Raw genomic sequence first — 24,973 nt, 5'->3', positions numbered from 1 at the left:
TCTCTTAGTCTGCTTTCTAAACCAGCAAATCCAAAGCTCTCCTTTCATCCATAGCTAACATTTAATGTATTTAAATCCACATTAGTTTTGTACCAAATAAAGTCATTGAAAATACCACAAATAGATGTGGGTGACAAATTAACTGATGCAGGCAACATAACTTTGAATTTCCTGACTTTTAGGCAATTAAAATATCAACTTAATTGTTGGATCTGTGTAGCTTCTCTCATTTTAATATGTAAATCAGTCTCTATTACGCTATAGCTCAAAGAATGTGTGACTCTGCTTACTTGATTAGGCTGGGAATTGCTGGTCCTGCTGCCACTATCTTTACACTCTAGTGACAACTTGCACATCAAATTCACATAATGCAATGTCATCAACTTACTCATCAAATATAAACTTAAATACAGCCGCCGCTCTAAAATACTGAACCTTATTTTACTTCATTTACAGCTCCTAAATAATCAGCATCAGTGAAAGGAAAAACAGGAAATTCAAATGCACCACAGTATTTCTCAGAAAAAAAAAAAAACAGCTTTCCACAGGCAGGGGGATGAACCAGAAAAACAGTCCCTACCAAAAGTTATCCTTTGGCTTCCAAATTTTAGTTGCATGCTGCCCCTTTAAAATGTGGTACAATGAGACAAACTTTATTTCTCAGTCTCCACACATTCACTCCACCTCATCTGGGATTCAGTGTTAAGGAGCCCTGATTTATCCTGTGAAGACAGTCAGATGCCAGCTCCTGGCCACATATAGTTACATGAAAATTGATATGAGGACTCCAGAGAAAACCAGCAAACTCAGACATTTTTTTCCTATTATGACCTCATCACAATAGGAAAACTACCTTGGATAGTATGGAAAGGGTAAATAAATTCAGTATTCTCCCATTCCTGTAATCTTTCCTGAATCCAATGAACAGCCCCAACCAAGGGAACGTTCACCTTGTCAGCACAAGGTTTTTTTAAGACTTCCCATTGTCCTTGACACCACTTGCAAAGTTCCTCCACTGGATTTCTACCACTCCAGTGGCTCACAGAGGCATCAGGCTTTAATTTCCAGAGAAACAATACATTGACAAGATGCAGAGCAGAGATCTGAGGCTCTCTGCTGCTGGAGTGCTCTGCCACGCTGGCAGCTTGGTTTTTCTGATGTCAGGGAAATCGTGTCAGCCTGAATTTGAGACATCAGCACAAGCCTTTCTTCTCAATCCTGCTGATGAATGAAAGAGCATTTTCAATTGTGTACATCCAGAGGCCTTGTGGCACATCAAGCCTAATCAAAAGCTGCTCCACCATGCAAAGTGCTGTCAGAGGCAGCTCACAGCACAGCCCTGCAGGGGCCAAAGGGCAGCTGCAGATAATACTGCATTTCCTCCCCTTCAGGACTGCAGAGATCCAGCAGGAGCATCCCAGCCACCAAGGAGGCCACAATCAAGCAGTGAGAGCTCGACTCAAATATCCCAGGCAGGAAAACACAAACGCCAAAATTTACCAACAACAAAGCTCAACAGGCTGCTAGCTCATCTCTGCTTGACAGAGAAACCATCAGCACAGAGGGATGTTGAAGAACCTGAGGGGTGCAGAGGAGCTGTGGCCACAAAGGGTGTTGCCTTTCATGTGGCAGTTTCTGTACAGCACAAGTTTGGTGGTGTTTTACAAGGATTGTGGGGGTGGGAAGGAGTTAAAACACAGAGAGAAGGGTTTTGGATCCTTCTGCAGCTCATTGAATTTTCTCCTTGCAAAGGCTCTGAGTAGAAATGAAGGAGCACAGATACTTCTGGTAGTGAGAACAACTCTTCCACATGCTCACTTTGTATTTCATTCAGCTACTGATGGACTGGGAATGGGAATCCCAAGTAATCAGGCTTAAAAATACTGTTCCTATTACCTGTGTTTCCTTCACAGCCACATACAGAAGGAGACAGAACACTCCTTGTCAGCCCACGTTTCTCTACACATTTTCTCTTGATTTATCTGCTCCCTGAAGTCACCTCTAACCCTGCTCTCTGCCCATCTCTAACAGCTTTTGCTACCTCTAACCTTCCCACCTACCTCAGGAAAGGCAGCCTCTTCCTCCCCAGATGTAACATCACACTTTTACTGTGTCAGGACCGAGTAAGGAAAATGCATTTGGCCATGAAACCAGCAGCCTTCTCCTCAGCTGTATTTTTTTGCAGTGCTACTCATTTCCATTACACCCAGACTCAAGTCAGGATCAATAAGCCCAGAGAATCTTCCCTTGGGAGCCTCCTTCCTCATATTGCTACAGAAACCATTGCAGATGTTGTCGCAGTTGTGTTTAAATTTGGTGCCCATCACACGTACATTTTTGGTTTTTTTGCCATTTCCTTCTCTCTCACAACTCGTTTTACTATTTTTTCTTTGCAAAAATGGTCTTATTTTTTTATGGAACAAAGCTTCTACTTCTACTAAATATTTTGTAATCCATTTCTACACAGTGCCTAGCAAGAGGGTAGAAGATGCTTTAAAAAAAACTCTTGCAGGACTTGCTGGAGCTGTACAGAAGTATTATGTAGGTTCACAGGCTGCCTCTTAGAAAAACAGAAATATTGAGTTCTCCAAGAACTTCACATGTGAAATTGGTAGAAAAGGAGGGCAGGAAGAAATCCTGCAGCTTTTTTTGCTCTTTGTGAAGGCTAAGTATAGTCTGGATAGTAACCTTTGACTGACACCAAGCTTTACACATTCACCAGCTACAACAGAACTACTTTACAGAATTTATTACAAACCTCTGTCTCCCTGGACAGCAGACAGAGCCTGATAGTTCCAGCAATGTCTCAGTGGCACCTCCCACCCCAGTTTCACAAGAAGCTGCAGGCATCCTTGGGGGTTTGTTGGGTCAGCAACCTTTGGCCAGCACACAGATTACACCGAGCCCAGGGCAAGTCTCTGGTTGTTCAACAGACTCATGGCATCTTGCCACAGGCAGGGCACACTGTTTGCAATATCCTCAGTGCTGCATGACTTCATATCTGTATTATCTCAAAAGAAAAACCACCTTAGGAATCTTTCTGGATGATGAATAATACATATGATTAAAGCAATTTTTTTTTTTAAGACCAGAAAACATTTCCTGCAGTCCTCTTGAGATACTGGACTTTCATTCAAGCCAGGACCTTTAGAGGTGCCTGCAGTGACTTCAGTAGTGCAGAACACTTACCATCAAAGGCACTGTTGCTAAGTCAGAACACACAAAAGCTTCAAGGTATTTTCCCCTTCCAGCTGCACTGTCCAAATCCATTGACACTATTTAGGGACTCTCCCCTGACCACTGTAACCCTGTCAGTATGGAGCAGAGGAGATCACAGCTCTGCTAGAGGTTTTTATGAAAACAGGTATTTAGCAGCACCACCTGGCTCTCTCTAGTGCTGGGCTGAGACAAAGGGATATTGACAATAACGAAGGGAATCAAAGTGAGCTCTATTTAAACTATCATCTTATTCCCAGTCTTAATATACAATTCAGGTCCCAGACTGGTCTAAATGTCTTGCAGAAGAGAAAGCAGCACCATAAAAACAATAATAACAAGAATTAGCTGAGAGCTGGAGGGATTGCCCCACGGAGGCTGTGGAGTCAGCACGGGAGGGCAGGCAGCTCCCAGTGGGTCAGGACTGCTGCTAATAACTCTCATCCCTTTCTGCTTTCCAGATCATTTGTGGCTTGCACACTGATGCTATGCAACATCTCGGATGCAGGTAGCAGCAGAGGATGATTTCTTCCCCCATCAAGGATATGTGGCCATCTCTGGAGTGAGAGAGGACAGACCTTCATCAGTGCACAGCAAAGCACCAGAGGCAAAGTCAAGCTCTTTATTAACTTCAGATGAAATTGGGATATGCAGAAAGCAATTTACTGAGATACAGGCAGGGCACAAAGGCTAACATCCTGCTTTTAACAGAAGTCCCTTAACATTTGAGGCAGCAAATGCCCTGGACCTTTGTCTCTCTTTAGAACAAAGGCGATTCCTTCAGTACAAGTGAAGGGGAACTAGCAGGTTAAACCTAAGTGACAGAAGGGTCACCTAATGAATCCTTCCTGTGCTTCAGGAACAGGCAGGATGAGACTGAAGGAGAGCTGCCCTCACCAAAGCCCATTTGACCAGTGGGATGCTGGAAGCCACTGGCACAAAGTGAGGAGTGGAGGCTGCACTTCCACTTGTGCACCACCAGCACCTGAGGTCATGGAAGAATCATCCATCAGGTGGACTCGGGTCTCATTCACAGGTGCAGCCCTCATCACGTGTGGATTCCCTGCACAGATGGCAGGAAGCACCAAGGCTTCCAAACACCAACAGCTCAGCTGTGGATGGAGAATGGCAACTTCTAAATTCCGTCTGCTCCTTTTTTGTCACCTTCTGTACTCAGAAACACATTCATCAGAAGCACAAGCACACTGGGACAGTGACAAATTTTACCATCTCTGGCTTGTCACTTCAACAAGATTAGATTATTTTAATATTAATTCATTACCCAATTTAAATCCAATTAAATACATTTTACAAGGCCCTGGCATGGCTGTGATGCTCGGGACAGCCCCTGATGAATGCCAGGTGTAGCATCTGTGTTATGGCCAAACACCTGTCTCAGAGTGAGATTCTCCAGTCCTTCACCAAGGAGCCCCTTTTCCCCTAACAAGGGGAAAAGGACACTGAAACCCTTGAGATGGATGAACAGCTTTTCTTTTTGGTGGGCTTATACTCAGGAAAATAGTTCCAAAGTTCCCCACAGATGGTTGAAATCAGAGTTGATTTCCCCATCTTCCTTCTTGGTAGGGGTGCCAGCTTCTCTCTCATCAGAAAGAATATTAAAAGCACTTTTCCTCTTTCTCACAGGGAGAAGCTGCATGAAGAAGGGAACACTCCAGTGTAGCTACGGGACAGCAATAAATCATGAGAGCTCATGGAAAATTTGCAGAACTGCATTCTTTTAGTCAGGAACCAGCTTCCATGGATCATCCATTCCTACCTTCAGATACATTACCTTGAAGGTAGAAACACAAATGGAGATAAGCAGCACCTGAACCATTCTCTCTAATTTCTATCTGTGCTTTGTTACAAGTCATTACTTCTCTCAGCTCTTCATGAGCTGCCACCTACATATTTGCTTGCAACTAAGGCCCAAACCCATCTCTTGCAGTGCCAGAAATCAAGAGGTCTACCAGGACCCCACAGGGCAAAAAAGAGAAAGATCTAAACAGAAATGGCCTGGAGAGAAATGGGGAAAAAATAGGAAAAGCTATGGAGATGGAAGAAAAAAAAGTGGAAGGTGCAGACTGAAACACAGAAGGGGCAATGGAGGGAAGGTGTGAAGAGCATAGGAAAGGGAAATGCAGAACTGGAACAGATTTCAGATCTGTGCAGCAATGCCCTGTGCCACCTTTGCAAAGCTGTCACAATCTGCATCCCTGTTTCTGAGGCAGGAGGACTCGGAGCCTCTCCCCAGATGGCTGTGTGACCTTGGTGCTCCCTGCTCTTCCCCAGCAGAGGAACACAGCACTCACAGAGCTCCAGCCCACAGCCCTGCCACCTTAACGCCCCACCAGCCTGCACTGCCAATCTGGATTTTGGGAAAGGACAGGATGTTGTTATAGCTCTCCATAGGTCCCCATCTGAACAGAGACTATTATGGTATAAATGAGAGGAAAGGGCCACTGAACCACGTGGAAAGTTGCCAGGCTGTGCTGCAGCCTCCAGCGGTTATGCTCAAAGAGATTTAAAGTCCAGCATAACCTTGATTTTTAATAGAGTCACATTTAATGAGCTTTAACGTCCACAGTAATAATTTTCTTATTACCTACGCAGGAGCCGGAAATACGATCAGAAGAAATGTGCTGCACTCCAGTCCAGTGAAGGGATTTAACAATACATTATTATCAAAACCATCAACATCATTGTCCTTAATGTCTTTTTTTGGTTGGTATAATTATAATTCTGTGAACCATAAGCATAGCTGTTGCATACCACATAAGCTTGCTGAACACATCCAGCCTGGCTGGCTGGAGGCCACCCAAACCCCTCACCTCGCCAAGCAGCCAGTCAGGTTATATGGCAGAACAGGATAATAAAATCTTACATTTACCTTTATCTGTCTAAAGGCAAAATGCAAACTTACATATGACCTTTGTTGTCCTCCCAGCTTTTATCCACACTCTTCCTACTCTGTCCTTGCTCTCTCTTCATCTCATTCTACTCTGACATCAGGGACCTCCCACCTCAAAAGCTCAGAGAACTGAATTTGCCTCTTGCGTGTGTCACACGAACAAGCTGGATAAACAGACAGATGGGGACTGCAGCTGACAGAAAGGGGTGCAAGAAAAACTCCAATTCTTGTTATTTTTGTACAAGAACAGCTTCACAAAACTCACAGAAATCCGCTCCCTTATCATGCACAACAAACCTCCCTCCCCGGGGTAGCCAATTGGACAGTGACAAACAAAGCAGAGGGAGTTTCTGCCACACACTCCCCACTTCACACCTTGAAAATACACTGAAGCAGAAGGCATGTGGCAGCTGTTCCTGTGGGCAGAGCTAAGAAAACAGCAAAAGCTGGATCTTCCATGTCTTATCCAGAGGGAGACAGTGTGAGTTTTCTGGCCACATGAATCCATGCTGTTGAGCCACTGCTGAACAGCTGCTGCATCCACACTGCAGATGCAGGATGGAGTCAATGCAGAAATGGATGCAGCTTGCACAGCACACTTGATCAGCTGTCCCCAAACCCACCAGGAGCTCTCCCTGCTCCAGCAAGGAGGCCAAATCTGGCATTCACCTGGCTAATTTAAAGCCAGCTCAGAGTAACCCAGTAACCTGTGGTCAGCACTATAGCACCCTCAGCATCTCTTCACATCCCAACATTGGCAATCCTCATGCTCTGGCCATGCTGTTGAATGCTCCCACAGCAGAAATGAGAGTTTAGGTGTATTTATGGCAATGTGCCCTGTGCATGACAGTGACGCACACAAGCACATGAAATACAAGAAAAAAATGCCCAAGATCATTCCACATAACCTGGCTTCCTATACCCTTCACCCTGTCCTCAAAAAGAGTCACCCAAAGGGCTGCTCCACCCTTCAACAGCTTTTTCCTGTCTTGTTTATAAGAACCACTTCTGAGAATCCAAAGGGCCCTCTGGTGACTTTGGTAAATGACACTGAAGTACTTCCCACCCTTCTGAGCTCTGAACCTGATGCTCTCTTCCATCTGAGCTTGTCACCAGAAGTCAGAATGACGTAGCTTGGGACTGGGGTAAAAGGCAAAAAAATAAAAAAAATCACATACATGAGGCTGGAAATACCCTGAAACCCAGCAAGCTGTTTGTTTTCCTGTTGGAATCAAAGGCAGAAGAGAAAACAGCTTTAAAAATGCATCCCTTCTGAGCTAACAACAAACCTGGTAACATCCCAGCACAGAGGCACCTCACGAACAGCTAAAAAACAACTGCATGGCAAGGCAGCAGAATAATAATTCTAACACATCACAGGAGGCACACGTGGGGAACACATTCCCCCAGAAGAGATGTCTAATTACTGCAGATGACACCCCAGAGGCTCATTCATCAGAGACACGGGGCTGACCCCACCTCTGCAGCCTCCCTGGGACCTGCAGCATCAGATGTGCCTGGTACCCAGGGCATAAGGCCACACAAGGGCACTGGCCAGCACCATCTACTCAATTTAAACCCCTACAACCCAGTGCATTTCAAACTCAAATTGCAATGCAACAGCTGCCCCCAAGAACTGCCCACTGGGGGTCTGAGACTGGAAGCTCCCACAGACAATAGTTTTTTAAAATGTTTGCCAAGAGTTTCATGCTTATGCATCTGTTAGAGCATTCACTAACAGGAGTGACAGAACTGTCACTTACTTGTAACATGCAGTGAGCTCTTCACTTTATAAACCACCCCATCTGCACTTCTCACCATCATATTTTTAAGGCTATATAGTACCATAATCCACTATGAGATGCTGGAACAACCACATTCTCAGCAGTAATAAAGTGCCATTGTTTGAGCGATGGGAAAACAGACAACCTACTTTCTGAGAATTTCCGTTTCATAACAGAGAAAGATGTTTCCTCCTGTGCGTTTTCTTTAAACCAGGGCTCTGTCCTTTTGTGGGTCTTTTGTGAAGTTTCCAGCACTTGTGACCTTTGGGAAAAGCTCTGCTCTCTCAGTCTCATCTGAGGGAGGATCCTGACCTCCAGACATTGACTATGGACATGCAGCTGGGAAATACCAGGTTTGCTCCACACAGACCTTCAGCTCTCTGTCATTCTTCTCTTCTCTAACAAATTGTTTTGAGGCCATGGGAGAGTTACTGCTGTAACTTCTCCTGGGCTCTTCAGCATAACGTGATTCTGCCTGGTCCCTCACAGTATTATAGGTGATGGGTTAGGTTTTACTGATATCCTTACCCTGATTTTCAGAGTCTGAGAGCATGTCTGGAGGTGTTGATTTTTGGGGTGACTGTACTAAAAAGTCTCACTCAGGTATGTGAAAGAAAGACAGACTGTGCTGGAGTGCCACAGATTCTGTGAAACGTATTTAGCTCAGTGAAAGATGTACTCTGCCTTCATGGAGTATTGAATGTAGCTGTGATTAATGAGGCACATATACACTGATAAACAATATTAATTTGTTTTAAGCCAGGTCTGAAAAGATTTCAACCACTTGCTTCCCTGCAGCTATGAAAGTTATTTCCTGCTGTCTGTACTACCTCAAGGGCTAAACCAGCCCTGAAAGGAAGGAAATATTTCCTTTCATTCTGTCGGCAGCACCAGCCTATGAAGGCTGTTGTATTGGTATTTCATTTATCATGAGCAAATGATATGAATTATTATTATTTAGCCTTACCACCCACCCTCTACCACACTGCCACAGGATTGCCACCACGCATTCACTCTCTCCTGCATCAACCCAGCTTTTTCCATTTTCCACATAACCACTCCATCAAGCGTGCTGTCTGCAATGCCTCCATCTGCTTCTGCACTCAGCTCCTCTGGCAACACGGATGAATAAACGCATCCCCAGGACCAGCAGCCTACCTGCAACTTCTTGTGGGGACTGAAAACCCCCAACTCCTTCCAGACTGCCCGAGACGGAGCCGCCTCCTTTGAGCACCCTGACGAGCTCCCGCAGCCTCTCGCACTCCTCCTGCAGCTGCTGCTGCTCCTCCTTGCGCTGCTGCTTGGCCAAACTCATCGGGTTCAGGCTGAAATGGACAACCTTGGTCCTGCTGGGGTCGTAGTCACCCTGGGTGGCAGAAAAAAAACCAACAAAAGCACGTTGAGTAACCGATCCAACGTCCGGGTTCACCCTGCCTGTGTCACTCGGTGAAATAAAAAAATGTTACAGCGGAAAATAAGGTGACATTCATGCAGTGACAAGGTTTTATTTCAACAGCCAAACCCAGTGCTCTTTCTCCTTCTCTTGCTACTCCATCTTTAAAAAAAAAAACCCTGAAACAAGGCAAAGAAACAACAAACAAACAAAAAATAACCAAACCAGAAAAAACCCAGAGAAACACCCCACTTAACAGAACTTGTTCCCTGGCTGATACTTCCACAGTCAAATTTAACTCCAGGAATGAAGTTTTATAGCTGTATTTAAAATCTCATGATAGCAGGAGATTATAATGAACACCCAAACATAACCTTAAACTACAGCAAGATATCCAGTGCCAGCCTGATTTATTGCTCATATGAGCCAGCAACATCCATGGCATCCAAAGGTGGAGTCATTAGCAAGTTGTATCAGCTCATCCCAAGCAGGGGAACAGATATCCCACTCCTTTTTTTCAAAAGAGAGTTGTATTTACAGAAGTTTAAATAGTCAGTCAAGCCTTAAGATGGCAAATTAATATTCTTTCAAAGCAAGAGGAAAACACTGATGTTTCATTTGTGATTTCAGAGAGACAATTTTCATATAAACACCAGAAAGCCTCACAACCATAAATGTGGTAAAACATGTGCTAACGCTGGCTGCCACGGCACTCTGCCCAGCTGAAACCCTATAGCAGTGCCTGCATAAAAAGCTATTTTATATGCTAATATTTTTCCTTCAATTAAATCTCGGGACCTAAAGTGATTTTGTAAACATTAATTAACCCTCGAGAGCAGCATGAGGTAGGTATTATCCCAATTTTATCATTTCATTTCCATTAAAGACGTGATAGAACTTTATGTGGTGGTTTTTTCCATGCAAACCAGAGCAGAGAACTGAGGAACTTCATCCTGCATTGCTGGCCATTGCTGGTAAGAGACCCTAGAAGATTCCACTCCCAAACATCTTTTATTGAAAATACTTTCTATTCACATACTGTGAAAGCTCCTCATTTCATGCTGAAACTCACTGCCCCAGGGCCAGGCAACAGACACAAAATGGCATTAAAAATGGGTTTGACAAATTCAGGGAAAAAATCCATAACTGGGCCATGCCAGGGCAGGACATGTGAGAATCTTCCAGCATCTCTGGTTGCTGGGAGAGTGCTGGAGAGAGTGGAAAAATCTGTAGGCTTTCACAGCTTCTATCAAAGATGCTCTTCTGGGATTTTTTTCCCAGAGGGGGAAAGAAAGAGGGGTGTGGTGGTTCCTCATAACTACTCTGAGAAACCAGTTTGACCACAGGTGTGCATCTGGGTAGGAGAGAGTCACTGTTCCACAGGGTAAGTGAAGTTACAGAGAAAGGAGATCACATGAACATGTCCCAGGCCAAGCAGGAACTCCCAGAGGTCTGCCCTGGTCCGAGAGCTCACTCCAGGGAGCTGGGAAGGCTCAGGCATGGAAACCTCATGGAAACCCTTCCCAGCTGTTTGCACTCCCCACAGTCAGGAGCAGGTGGTCTCCCAGCCCTTGGCACTGAGCAGGGGATGCACGTTCTCCTACTGCCAAGCCTCACTTCAGTGAGCTCAGGAACACCTGGGAGGGCAGAACTGCCCTGCAGCCCCACAGCAACAGGGCTTTGGGACCCCATTTCCATAGCCACAAACCTCCCCTAACTGCCAATCAGGCAACTCAGGCCAAAAGAAGAAAAAATCCCACCATCAGCCTTGATGAAGAGAAATTCAGGTGAGACCTGAAGGACACAAGCAGCATCTTGGAGATGTCAAACAGAGGGAGAACGAAGGCAGCTGCAACACCAGGTCATTAGGTGTATTTTCCCCAGCACACACTGGCATTTACAAACCTGCTTTTGCACTTAGCTCGTTACCTTCTCATGCTATTTGCACTTCAGGACTCCTCCAGACAGGTCAGGGCACTCCCCACTCTCGTGTTTGTCTTTCAAGGGAAGAGATTCAACTCCAAAGTTTGCAACAGGGCTTAGTGTGGCTGGCAGGAGGATGCTCCAGTGTCAGCTGTGGATCCCAGCTCTCTTTGGGCAGCTGCTGGTGCTTCTGACCAGCTGGGAAGGGCTCTGGCCCTGTCCCCCTTGCCAAGGTGAGGCAGAGCTCACAGCTCCTCATCCTGGCTGCCAGCACCATTCCAGTGCAGGCATCACCACTGCTGCAGACACAGCAGCAGCATCCCTGTGTGAGGAAAGCCTTGCACACCTGGAGACTGCTGCTCCCTCCCTGCCAGGGCTGCTGTAACCCACACTGCACCAAGCTGTTCATCCTGCAGGTTATTTACTCTTTGCCATCACCTATGAAGCCCTGCCATGAAGCTGCAGTGCTTTGGCTCTCACAGGTCTTTCACACCATTCATCCTCTCCTTTCATAACATGCCCCCCTCGAAAAATCTTGCTTAAAAACTCATCACCAGGATTCAGCCTTATTTTCAGGGTTCACCAGCTCTCCTCAGCACATGAGTCTGAAGCTTCACTGAGACAAGAGAATCTCTTAAAAGCCCACAGTGTGACGAAGGCAGTGGCAGAATCCATCTCATTTAACATTTCTGGGAGATCACGAACATATTTGCTATGCTACTCGCATTTCTGGGCTAGGGGCAGTAGCTTTCTGTTTCTTCTACACAGCACACATCAAAACAGTACATTTCTCCCTACAGCTAAAATATTAGTGCAGCTGGTTTATATTATAGCCATGCCTAAAAGAAACCAAGTGAGACAGAGATCCCAGCATGCCAGGTCCTGTAAAAACCCCACAGGAAACTACCACCTAAAGCCCAAAAAGCACACAACAAAGATGCAGTATGTGAGAGGAGTGCAGGTATGGAAAGATGCAGTTTCTAGTTCCAGGTTCCTCAGCAGCATGGCAGAAAAGAAACCACATCTTCAGAGCTGCTCCTCCTCACCACCAGACCATGCTGCCACCTCACAGTTGTACCCAGCAGAGCATTACTTGAGTCTCCAGGAAATTTACTGGCACTCTCTGGAGTTTCAAATAAATGCAGGAAACTTTCCATGGAAACGCTGCAGACCAGAGGCAGTGTCTGATGAAAGGGATGGGTCTCATGTGTAGGTAATATAGAAAGTCAAAACAGGATCACACCTTGGGACATCTGGAGTGTTTTCTTCCGAATTTCTGAAGGTTGGGGGTGATTCTGTGTTGTGAAAATGAGTGGTTTAGGGTCGGCTCTATGAAGACCCATGGCTGGAAAGTGCTAAATTTAAGAGATATCAAAGCAGCATTAAAATCTCACTCGCATTTGAGAGACATGAAACCCTAATGCTGGTAAGAAACCAGGGACTGAAAAAAGCAAACAACATCCTCCTGAAATCCCTTTCGTTCTGGAAAATGTAAATTGCTGTTTTTCTCTGTCAACTGCACTTCCACCTACAATAAATTAGTCTTACTGATCATAATTTTGTCCTTTCAGTTGTGCAGCAGAAGCCTGGAAAATTGCTTCAGGCACCGGGAGAGAAGACCTAAAACAGATTTGCCCGTTTAGAAAATAATTTCTAATCTTGGGTGACTGAAGAGGAAAACCAAACGGTGGCATTTGAAAGGCAGGCACAGAAGAGACAGCCACGTTCCTTGAACAGGAGCTGGGACTCCCCAAACAGCTGCCCAGGCACAGCTCCAGATGCTGCTTCTGTGCTGAACCAACACATGCAAGGAGCTATTGCTTAGCAGAGTTAAAAAGCATCTTGTAACAAACGGTAATGTATCCCTGGTTTCTCCAAGAAGCGTGAAAATCGTGCTGCAGGTTTGGAAACTTGGCCTGAATGTGAGGTTTGACCAAATCCACTTAAGCTCATGGTGCCTTTATATGGAAATGTGGGACTTTTGGGTGATGCAATCGATGTATGACCTACAGAGCTCTGCTGGAAAGCCATCCCATCCCTGGCTCAGGCAGCAGTGACTTGGTAGCTTGTTTTGCTCAGCAGCACATCATGGCCAGTGTCTCAGAGAGCAAAGATAACACATCACTGCCAGTTTCTCAGCAGCATCCTCTCTTTACCCCTGTTTTCCCCAATACCTTAAAAACCAGAAATTGTAGAGATTCTGAAGAGAAAATTACTTGGACTAGAGAGAACTGCTGGCATTCATTGATTCTTCTTTTCAAGAATAACATTGAACAAGTAATTCAGATTTGTCAGAAAAATGTACACAGCTTCAATTCCGGGGGAAGCAATAAATGCCTTGATTGATGACTACCAAATCTGGCTGACACTTAAAAAAGTGAATTACTCACTCCTGGAAAGCAAGATGTTAACTAGTTGATTTGGTGCTTAAAGCAGCAAAATCTTTTTTTTTCCTTTGGCTCTCAGAAGGGCACCAGACATTTTACAGAGACGATCTGTTGATTCCACATGTTAATACTCTCCACAATTTGTGAAATAATGTTGTTTTGATGCATTATTCTCAGCCTTCCAGACATATGCCCCAGGGTATCCACAAGAGAAACTCTCTCATGAACCACCCCATTGCTGCTGTCCCAACTGTGGAGTCACTATGAGAGACAAACACTGCAGATGCCACACACAGATATTGGCTTAATGCAATATGTTCCAAGCACACTCTGTCAGAACTGTTTAGTCCTGACAGTTTAAGACTCTGGCTATCAATAAACTTTCTGACAAAAGACTATGGAAAAAAGAATTTGCAACAGGGCCAATTTGTCATCTAGAACAGAGGAACAACCTCAAGTCAGATGCTGCTGCCTCCCCTCTCACTTCCATCTTCCAGCTTGAAAAAAAACCACCCCAGGGAGATAATTGTGCTGATGCTATGTGTCATTTTTTAAAACTGTATTATCGTCAAACAGTCAGCATGTTGGTCTACGTGTTGAAATTACAGCTCAAAAACTTCCTAAGTAATCTGCCCATTAGGGAAGAATCAGTCAAGTGCCAAAGCAATGAATGAAGACAGGACTGCTTTAATCTCTGAGAAACAGAAACTTTTCCTTTAGAAGAGGAGTTGTTTAGAAGAACAATGAAAGCTGCCAGTGACAGCACCTTGAAAAGGGATGAACTTATTTTGGCATCTTTCCTCCTGATTGTTTGAAAACTGCACAGTCTCAATTCAGCAATGTCTTTTTCCAGGAGCTATAAAAGCTTTTCTCTCTACTCCACTCACTTTCACAGGCACATAGGTAAGAATAAAGTACTTAAAACCATGTGGACCACTTTACATTTGATGAAACATTCAGTGCTTAACAACTCCATTTAAGGTCTATTCATCTGCTGCAGGTTTTTCTGATCAGAAGGTAGAGCTGGTAGCAAAGGGAATAGTCTCCATTGGTGTGAATATGTTTATCTAACATCACTAATGAAATTAAAGAAGTCCATACATCCCAAAAAAAGGCAATGACTGTCAGGATACAATGTCAGCAGGCACTGTGAAGGATTTTCAGCTGACTTCACATCCTCACAGGCTCCTTCTGTTTAATATTTTGGCAAGCAAAATCATCAAAACCCATAGATAGGGGCTGACACACACTTAAGCATTCATTTTTTCAGTCTTGGTATCTATCAGCCTTAAGGATTGTGATTTCTGAGCAGCACAATAAATTCTGGTGGAGCATATGGACAGCTGAGCTTAATCACTTCTGGCTGGCAATGCAACAGCTTGTGCTTGGCCCTGCTGAGAAAAGGCTGGCAATTGGAAGCTCTTCAAGGAAAGGACCATTTCCTCCTCATGTGACTCTGGTGCACGGTGAGAGCCACCCAAGCACTGCTGCCTCCTGAGCTAAGGAATTTCTTCCCATGTTGGCTTCTTAAGAGAGAAATCTCCAAGGTTTCTGGACTGGGATGCATTCTTCAGTACTGGAGAACTTAAATAGGAATTATTTAAGGAGCTAAGTAGATTACATCAGCTTTAAATGGGTCAGTAGTTACCTTGGAAGAATTGTCGAAATAAGGAGTGCATCTAGCTGTAGGAGACAGATGGGAAAGTTTCTTATGTACAGATATAAAATCTAAAGCATCAGTTGGGGGGATGGTGGAAGAGACGTGTCTGAAAAGCATCCAACTAGCCAGAGAATGCTCTTGCTTCCATTTACTATCTCATGTAGGCAAAAGAACAGCTTAAATTGTAAACATTAACACACACAGAAGGTAATTGGGTATATGCAGGTGGTCAATGTCCAAAATTGAACTTTTGAACTCTTGAGCACAGGATGGTACTTCACTGCTGGCACAGCCTGGTGGTACACTTTGGTAAATCCTGGACTAAAACAGAGGTGGCACATCTCGAATCCCCCAAAGACAGGACAAAATGTGACAAAATGTTCTTTCACTGTGTCAGGCTCCAGCTACCGAATTCTTGCAAAATCCAGTTTTCTGATGCTAGAAGAGCTGACACTGCTTTTGGAGACCTGCAGGTTTATTCTTGGGATTCAGTGCCTCCTCCTGACCACGGATCCTTTACACAGCTCAAGCATTTCCCAAGGCTTGGGGTTTCTGGAATGACTGTCTGGCTTCACTGCAAACATGTGGTATTTGTGGGTAAACACAGCCACGCAGGCTTTGCACACAGCTAATGAACACCCTGTTGCTTCCACTGAGTTATGAAAGCAGACAAGTCACATATCATTAGAAGTTGTCTTTTAACGTGTTTATCTTCAGCTTACAGTTAATGGCTCAGCATTTATGTCAGGAATTGTCTGCTGTTAGTCCTGCATCAATACCCATTGGAAATTTCACTCAAAGATGGAGAACAAAAAAACAGCAGGAAGGCAAAATTGGAATTTATCACCGGAAAGGCACATGATTGGTCCCCAAAAGTACAGCTCTTGCTGTAGTAGCTTATTAACTAAAGTCTGCCTGGCTATTCAGGTGAGAAGCTTCTCCTGATGTACCTATATTTTAACTTTAACAGCTTAAAATAAATAAAATTGGTTACTCAACTCTCTCATACAAAAGGCTATTGGAAGCATTTCTGTACCCAGTACAAGGCAGCCTCAGAAAGCCTAATCCTACCTCAGGAAATGCCATTTTAATGGAAATTGTTTCTTGGTTTTGTTCTTTTTGTTTCTTTGCTCAGGCTTGTTAAAGTGATTAGAGTAATACCCAAAGTAAACTGCATCCCAAAGAATTCCCTCTGTACCCAGGGCACAAAGCACAGCACGCTCACCAGCCCCAGCTCCCTCTGTCACACAAGATAACCACACCAAGGGATCTTTAAAGCCTCGTGGAACAGGAGCTGTATTAACAAAAACGGATTGCAAAGATGAGACAAAGCAAACTAACAAATAAGCAACAACCACCACCTGCTCCTCGTAGCTTTGCCAGTATGTGCATGCTTGACATCAGAAACAGTTGGGGGGGGGGAAATTGAAAAACAGAAGGTGCTGGATGTTGGGAAAAGGCTCATTTGTTCCCACCAGGTCTCATGCCGCTTCCCTATCCTTTTTCTCTCTCCACTGTTTGTTTTTTTTGTGTGCATCTGCACACACACAACACTGAAACCTGGCAGCAGAAATTCACTGGGGCAACCTTTCCACCGTTATCTTAGCCAGTTCTTAGTACAACACCTGCTGCTGCTTCTGCAAAACAGGAAGATCTTTCTCCTTGCCGGGGTGATGCGACCTCTTGTTCATACACCTTGATTCAGGCAACCTTTCACCTCTGGCCTCCTGAACACCCATGTCAGTCATTTCTAGGACACTGAAGGCACTCTGTGTCAGCCTGAGTTATGCCTCTTCATGCCCAGTAACTCCTCCACCAGCACAACAGATTCCACATCCTTGCTCTCAGGAGCAATGAGCAACCCCACATCACCTTCCCCATTCCATGAGCAATGCCACCTGCAACAGCTGCTCCTCCCACCAAGGCTTCTACAGGGGTTTTTCTCTTCCTTCCTGTGCAGATCTTCCACACTATCCATACTCATTGATATTCCTCCCTATGGCCTCTTTCACCACAGCATCTACAGCAAATTAGCAATGAGACAGGGAGGTGGTTGGAGTTAGGCTATATCACAGACAAAAAAGCTCTAATCACCCTAATCACACTGTTCTAACACCAGACCATATCTTTGGGTACAGCATGTAACACATTTTGGACACTGCTACAACGGGAGTAATAAAATAAAATGTCTTAGCAGTGGTGCAGAAGCCCTTCAGGTACAGTTTTAAAGGAGATCTGTTTTCTATACCTCTTTCAAATGTGTTGTTCCCTGGAGGATGCAAGACTGTAATTTGCATTGAGTGAGGCATTCAGATGAGGTCTGGGATGCAAACAAACGTGACAAGAAGGTTAAGAGTCAGGACAGAAAGACACAGAATGACATGAAGCTGGGATAATCTAAAAGAAAAAATGCATCCAAATGTTCACTGTCCTTTTCAATTGCTGCTCTTCCTTTTATTGAAATGGAAGAAAATCATAGTCTGCTCTAGGATGGTTTGTTACCACCTAGGCACTTGAATTCCAGAGTTTCTATGCTAGTTTTTTCAAGTCAAGGATTCCTGTTTTTCCTGAGAAAAAAGTCCATAAAAAGTTGCTATTATTTACAGTCTAGTAGTGTGCAGAGGAGACCTGTGCTGGTTCAAAAAACCTCTGATAAAGACACTGAGAATAAAAGGCATATAGGTTCTGAAAACAGCCCCAAAGAGCTCATAGCGTGAGTTATAAAAATTCCTTTTCAGAGATAAGTCTTAATTTTATATGGTGAGAAATGCTGGCTCTCACAGATCTGAATTTCAAAAAAACATTCTATCAACTTTCCCATACAAATGAAGTAACTTTGGTTGAGAATATTGTTGAGAGGTGTCAGACCGAATCTAGGTTTTCAAGAGAAGTACACATAGTTTACCAAAAAGTTTAACTATTTCTTTGCTACTCTCTTTTTTTATTCTGCAACATGCACACACAGTTACTGTAGACCAGAAAGGAGACACTTGAAGTTTTTTTGTAGTATTCACTCCAATCCAGATATTCAGCCACTCAAAGCTTTCCTTCCTGAAAATGCTCTATAAGTCTTGCTTTAATGCCTCCATAATTCTGTGTTTCCTGATAAAGCCCTACTTTGGAATGAATTCAGACGGGACTTCAAGGAGAATCCCAGAGGAGAGAAGCAACACAAATTGGCTGTGCTTGACCAGGACCCTCAGTATCCAGACAGGAAGGGAAGAGTCAGAATGAAGTATGACAGAAGAAGTCCTGCTTTCAAGACTTTATAGAACAAAGTGAAACTGCAATGTAATAGGATTTTCCAGTTAATGGATCTCATTAGCAAAAAGCAAAACCTCTACGGGTATTTTTTTAAGATACTATCTGGTATAAAAAGAAAGATGCATAATTTAGAATTATGTAAAAGCCTTCATGGAAGCATCAAAGTTCATCTGAGCATATAAAAGCCTGAAAAAACAAGTGACAAGAAGTGCTGTCAATCACAGTGTGTATTTGTACAGCAAACACATGGCACAGGCTGGATGCTGAGGTCAACCACAACAGCAATGCTGAATCTCCTAAAGGCTTTAAGTGCACCAGGACACTTTGATCCTGTAATTTAATGCATATAAAAGTACTATTATATGTCCTTGCACATCTAATTCCAACTTGGCAGGGTAGAAAGCAAACCCACTGCGTCTGAGTCAGTGGATGAGCACCCTCAGCCTTGGCTGCCCCCCCGAGCTAAGCCACCACCATTACCAGATTCCTGCCTCAAGCTGGAAGCATTTCCACTCAAAGAGCACGTCAAGTTCCCTTTCCTATCACACAGAAACCATGACAGACACAAGTGGTTGGAGGACTCATTTCTGACAGTCTCCTCGAGCAGCTGGGCAGTGTCTGAGTGGGATTTACAGCAAATGTGTTGCAGGTTAAACAAGCTCCAGTGCAGCCTCTCCCTGCGAGGGGTTATCACCTCCCACGCACCTTCTGCACACGGGGAAAGGGAGGAAAACAAAACATGTCCCTGCAACACACCGAGGGGAAGAGCAGTACAGCAGCACTGCCAAGTTTTATTCATTTTGTCACAGTCAATTCACAGTGATGGGGTGGCTGTCTTGCCCCTGGGGAGAGCTCATCTTCCCCAACATCACCTCAGTGTCCAACCAGGTACAGGTGGGAATTCCTCTAGTAATAGAAAATTGGGTAGAGGGAGAAGTGAGAAAGTTTCCAACATCTCAGAAAAACATGTATCCATGTACAAACCATCCTTTTATGCATGCAGTCACCCACATTATTCACCATGAAGAGTCACTGCAGGCTCCCTTAGTTGAGTTGAGCAGGCAGAATCCTCTTCTGTTTGCTCTGCTCTTTCTCAACTAAGAGACCTGAGTGTCTAAAACATCCAAATATCAATTCAGATGGTACATTCTCTTCTATCTCCTCAGGGCAAATAGACAAATGTTTGTTTTTCCCTCCCTTTTCACCATTTGATCAGGTTAATTATTTTTTAAATTTAAGCAAGTTGTAGGATCCCTGATGAATAGAGCTCTCTTTTCCTTCTCTAGGGGCATGAAAAAGGTCTCCTCCATCTCCTTCCTTCTCCCCACCTTGTGATGATTACCTTTTTGCCCCAGGTTTCCTCACCCAACTCCTTGGAGAGCTGGACTCTGTTCCCTTGGTCCCTATGCAGAAGGGCACCACTTTGTCTCCTTTTATTCCTTGAATATTAAAAGTTTCTACAGACTTGGGATTAACAAACATTAGAGATGTCCCAGGCAGTGAGAACAGGGCTGTCATGGAAGAGGTTGCTGTGCATACAAAGAAACCCTCAACTAGAAGAGTCAGCAATGCAAGGAGAATTAAAAAGCACAGTTAAATAACCCCAAATCCTCATGCATATTTATAAACTACATCACATCAAAACTAAATCAATACCCTCACTAGTTATGTATGGCCTGAGAAAGCAAGAGCTGGTAACTTGGTTGTGCTTTACCCATTGTACTGACAAGACAAGAGAGTCTTCACACGGGAGCAGGAGTCAATTCCTGGGCTGTGAAGGGGAATTTCAAGCTGTAACATCACAGGGTAAGATGAAGCAGAGGAGAGAGAAGGAGCAGATGGCACAAGGAATTCATCTGAGCCTTGGCAATGGAGCAAAATTTCATTTTAAACCCTTCTATTCCTATGACAAAGAGAAAACCACCTCTGGCAAGATAACAGGTTTCACAATTTCAGCTGCATCTCTGTAGGTGACATAAACTACATCCCCCAACATTTCATACCCACGTGCTGGGTCAGACTGTTCACATGGGGACTTCCATCAGCACAACCATCTGCTTAAACATCCCTTCTTGGCTTTCCCTGGGGGAAAATACTTCTTGCTTGCCTTCAAAGCTTCAATTACTATTCATGTATTTTCAAGTAAAGGCAGTTTGAACCAAAGATATGGGAGAATGCTTTAAAAAGTCACACTGGGATCACCAACCCATTAGCAAAATGTCTCTGTCAAACATGCTAAACTTGACTTACATCACTTCATCCCCAACAACACATTTTCCTTATTCAAATTTAGACTGCTGCAAAGTTGAGCCAAACCCAATTTGAATCTACCTTGAAATATATTTGGTAGACACAAAACTGTCCTAACAACAGTGCATGACTTAATGGTTTGAAATACAACTGTCCTGCCTCCAGTTTGATTTTATTTCACCAGTTTTACGTCACTGTGCTAATGCACTGGAGAGCAACCAGCACATTTTGCACAGAGATGAGAAGGGACAATGATTTTAAATTTCACTGCTAGGTTTTTCCAGAATTATGATTGCTGGGTCAATCTCTAAACTGTTAAGACCCTACAAAACCTCCTTCAAAACACAGCACTTCCAGCTGTATAAAACTCAGGCTTTGATTTTTATCATCACTTTCCTCATTGCTGATATACATCACAGCAGAAAGTGGTGGATGAGGGGAAATTCTACTTTTCTGGTGTTTCTCAGTGAGAACCCATCTCTCCATCCTCTGTGTAACAATTCAGGGAGGAGAGGACAGCTCAGCCTTACACTACAGCTACCACAACACGCTCCTGCACTGCAGCAGCTACTTCTTTCCCATTAAGTTTTAATTAGACAGGACATGCATAACTTGGAAACACAGCCTGGCTGCAGTTGAGAAGGCATCTTTTCAACTTCATTTGAGCAAACATGAAAGGGAGCCTTCCTGAAATCCAGCCACAGATTTTCAGGTGGCAGCTTTAAGCACACAATCACCCTGAATTTCAGGGGTCAGACCACATTTGCTAGGGACAATGCAATTTTCCTCTCTTGTAGGAACTACCCGGTCCTTTTCCATATTTCAGTTACTGATTTGTTTTTAATGCAGTTTTAGTACCTTAAAATTGCTGCTACTTCAGCTGCACTCTTTGGCAGTACACAGGGTCTCCAAGGGAGCTAAAGGTATTTATTGAGCTATTTTCATGAGCAGAACCCCAAAATTGTCTTTGGTATGGAATATACTGACAGAAACCAGGGATCTTCTGCTGCCTGAAACTGAGTAGTAGACAAGCACCTTGGAATTCATCTGACTGAACAAACAAAAAGTGGCCTCAAGAACAACGATAAACATCTCAGTTGCATAAATTTAGACATTTTTATCCTCCAGCAGGTCAATAGCAGAGGAAAAAAAGATCAAGAGGGGTGATAAGGGAAAAGCACATTTGATGTTAGTGATTTCAGAAAAAAATATTATTTTCTGTAATCACTGTGAAAGGAGTACAAATCTCTGCCATCATCTTGCTTAACAGAGCTCAACAATGCTTACATTTCACTTGAGAGGAAATATCCGTTTTCATTATTTCAGCCCACTCAATCACTCCTCCTCCACTTTCTTCTCCAACTTCAAACCTTGACTCGGATGTATTCACTTACTGGAGTTTGCAAATTGCTAATCACCCATTGGCAGTATTGATCTGCACGTTTTACTGCAGCTGGAATGAGACAGCACTGGCTGGTGAATAGACTGTGAAGACTGAAAAATGAGATTAACCAGCTCGCCTCATACAGATCGAGTTATCTGCTGCCTTGTTCACTTTTCATGAAGCTTCCAGAATGCAGCAAACTGAATCTCCTTAACTCACAAGACAGGGCTGATACATAACTCCATTAGAAGAAAAGATCAGAAAAAGCAAGTAACACAATTTCATGGAAAACGGGTCTTGTCAAACAGACTTGAAGAGATTTCAAGTCTAGTTAACTAAGATAACTGTGTTGACATTACAGAATAGGAATTCTGTAATATATTTGCCTCGGTATCAAAATCGCATCTTCTTTTAAAACCAGAAGGATGCAAAATCAGACTATGGCAGTTTTTAAATGGCCCAAAAGCTGATGAATTAATACTGACATTTCCCTGTTACATTCCCAACAAAATTGCTTCTTTGGCCGATTATATACAGCACACATTCTCTAAGATACATAAGAAAATAATAAAACCTTACTAAAATATGCAGATAACACAAAGGCAGAATTGTAGCAAACAATAAAGCCCACAAAGAGAGCTCAGAAATCTGATTGTGCATAGGCACAATCATTCCCTGTGAATTCAAATGCACCGTGAGAGATCTCAGAGAGCAGAGCAGTCTCAGGTACACAGCACAGCAGGTGCTTTCTGGAAGACACTGTCTGTGAGGAGGCCACAGTTAATAACTAAGGGTTACCTCTAATTTAATGCTGTGGGGAGAAAAAAAAAGACAAGAACAGCCAGGATCTTTATGTATCATTGAGCAGGAAGGACTAAAGAAACAATACTGTCCCTGAAGGCAGCACTGATGAGACCCCTGCAGTGATAACACACCCAGGTGAGGTGTGCAGAGGTGAGGGTGCTGTTGAAAATTAAGGAAAGTGGTGAGAAGATTTGCCTTAATGACTCATGGTCTGAAAAAACATATCTTCCACTGAGAAATTAATGGAAATCAAACTATTTCATTTGCTATGGAGAAGGCAGAAGCAATTTGATCTGGGTTTTCGGTGGAAATCTGACACTAAATGGTTCTTTAATGTAGCAAACAAAAGCATGGAGAGAACCCGATAGCTTCACTTCATGGTGAAGCCAGTGAAATGGAAATAATATATATTTTTAATAGGGATGGCTAACCAGGGAAACCAATACATTGTCTGTTACTTAGTGTCTTTAAATCAATACTTGATATCTTATTAAAAAGAGTCTATGGAGCAACCACAAGTCACTGGGCAGATTTCTCTTAAAACTGTATTTTTGTGTTATATCAGAGTAATGGGTATTCTTTTTGGCCGTAAACCTCTTAATTCAACTCATCCCACTTCCTCTAATTCAAAAAAAAAAGTGTTATCCAATACTTTTATCCATTCTCTCTCATATCATTAATTCCCTCTCTTACTTTATAAGCCTCCAGACAATTCTGTAACTTCAGCATTTATTCCTCTTAGACATAACAAGAACTTAGATGTTATCACTGACAGTTTAATCTTTTTCAAGGAGAGTTTTAATTTGTAGAGAAATTATATTAGAATCCATGCCTCTAAATATAAAAATACTTTCAAATCTATGTTCATTTCAATATTCCAGAGCGGCAAGGCTGCTCAAATCCTCAGGTGATGGAAAATCAGAATGATACTTAAGACCCAGCCACTGACATTGTGCTTTTTTTCTCCCTGAAGGAAATGTCTTTCTCACAGTCGTAATGACAACTTGAACATGTGGATGCTCACCCATACAGATTTAATCCAGCTCATTGGAAAATTACAAGGGTTATTTGGTGATTAAGAGTGCAAAAAATCAGAGAATGGAAACAGATTTGTCACCTGCCATCTTTCTTGATCCCCAGGCCTTACATTAGGGAGCCTCCATCCTCATTTAAAGGGAGTAAAGTCAATTTAAGAACTACTTTTCTGAGAGATGATGAAGAGAGAAACAAAGATGGACAGAGATGTGGAAGCTCTGCAAGTCACAAACCACAAACACATCTCTATCTGCAACACCCCTGGCCAGGTGTACACATTCTTTGTAAAATAACCATTCTGCACACGTGTTCACCTTCATTAAAGCCAAAGCTTTAACAAACTATTTCTCACATTTCCACCCAATATCCAGCTGCCAGTCTCCCACTCATCTCCCACATCTGCCTTCTGAAGGGAGGGCACCAAGTCTTGAGCACTTTTGGGGAGGCACCTGAAGGACTGCAGAGTGCAAGGGCAGCAGAAAAGCAAACACCTTGAAAAAGCACAATTTCCCCCTGTAATGCCATATTATTTCTGCTCCAGCATGCACGACTCACAGTAACAACAGTATGACAGTGGTTCTTCATGTGCCTCAAGCACAGTGTCAGACAGATAAAAATTTATGGTTCTGCCCTCAGGAAAGACCTGGAACATCATGAGCTGCCACACTGGGAAAACCAGCTTCACCAGCCAGCTGCACACTGGTCTTCTACAACAGATAAAATCCAACCCACTACCCTCACTCAGGCTGTGCATCCCCCAACTACCTCCTTGCCACTGCCAGTAACTCTAACCCACATTACAAATGCCCTACAGGAGACCATAACACGGTTGCTTCTCTATACTAATAAGAAAAAAAAAATCACAAATCTCTTAGCTCCTCAATACATGCCTGGTTTCTCTGGATCCATAATAAGTTTGTCCACATTCAACTCGAAAATACTATTCAATTTTATGAATTCTG

At 43.5% G+C, this 24,973-nt stretch overlaps 1 protein-coding gene across 8 annotated transcripts in view; it reads right to left on the bottom strand.

Moving 5' to 3' along the window:
* The window catches only part of MAD1L1 (mitotic arrest deficient 1 like 1), a 346,624-nt gene that overhangs the window by 113,916 nt on the left and 207,735 nt on the right, over nt 1-24,973 (bottom strand). For all 8 annotated transcript variants that reach the window (XM_014870221.2, XM_088174320.1, XM_088174318.1 and 5 more), the window contains one exon: nt 9,070-9,277. In XM_014870221.2, coding sequence (XP_014725707.2) covers nt 9,070-9,277 — 208 coding nt within the window. The remainder of the gene's footprint in view (nt 1-9,069; nt 9,278-24,973) is intronic.

This window comes from Sturnus vulgaris, chromosome 16 (assembly GCF_052056855.1).
Source record: "Sturnus vulgaris isolate bStuVul1 chromosome 16, bStuVul1.hap1, whole genome shotgun sequence".
Classification (NCBI taxonomy): domain Eukaryota; kingdom Metazoa; phylum Chordata; class Aves; order Passeriformes; family Sturnidae; genus Sturnus; species Sturnus vulgaris.
This window is presented reverse-complemented; position numbering and strand designations above follow the sequence as displayed.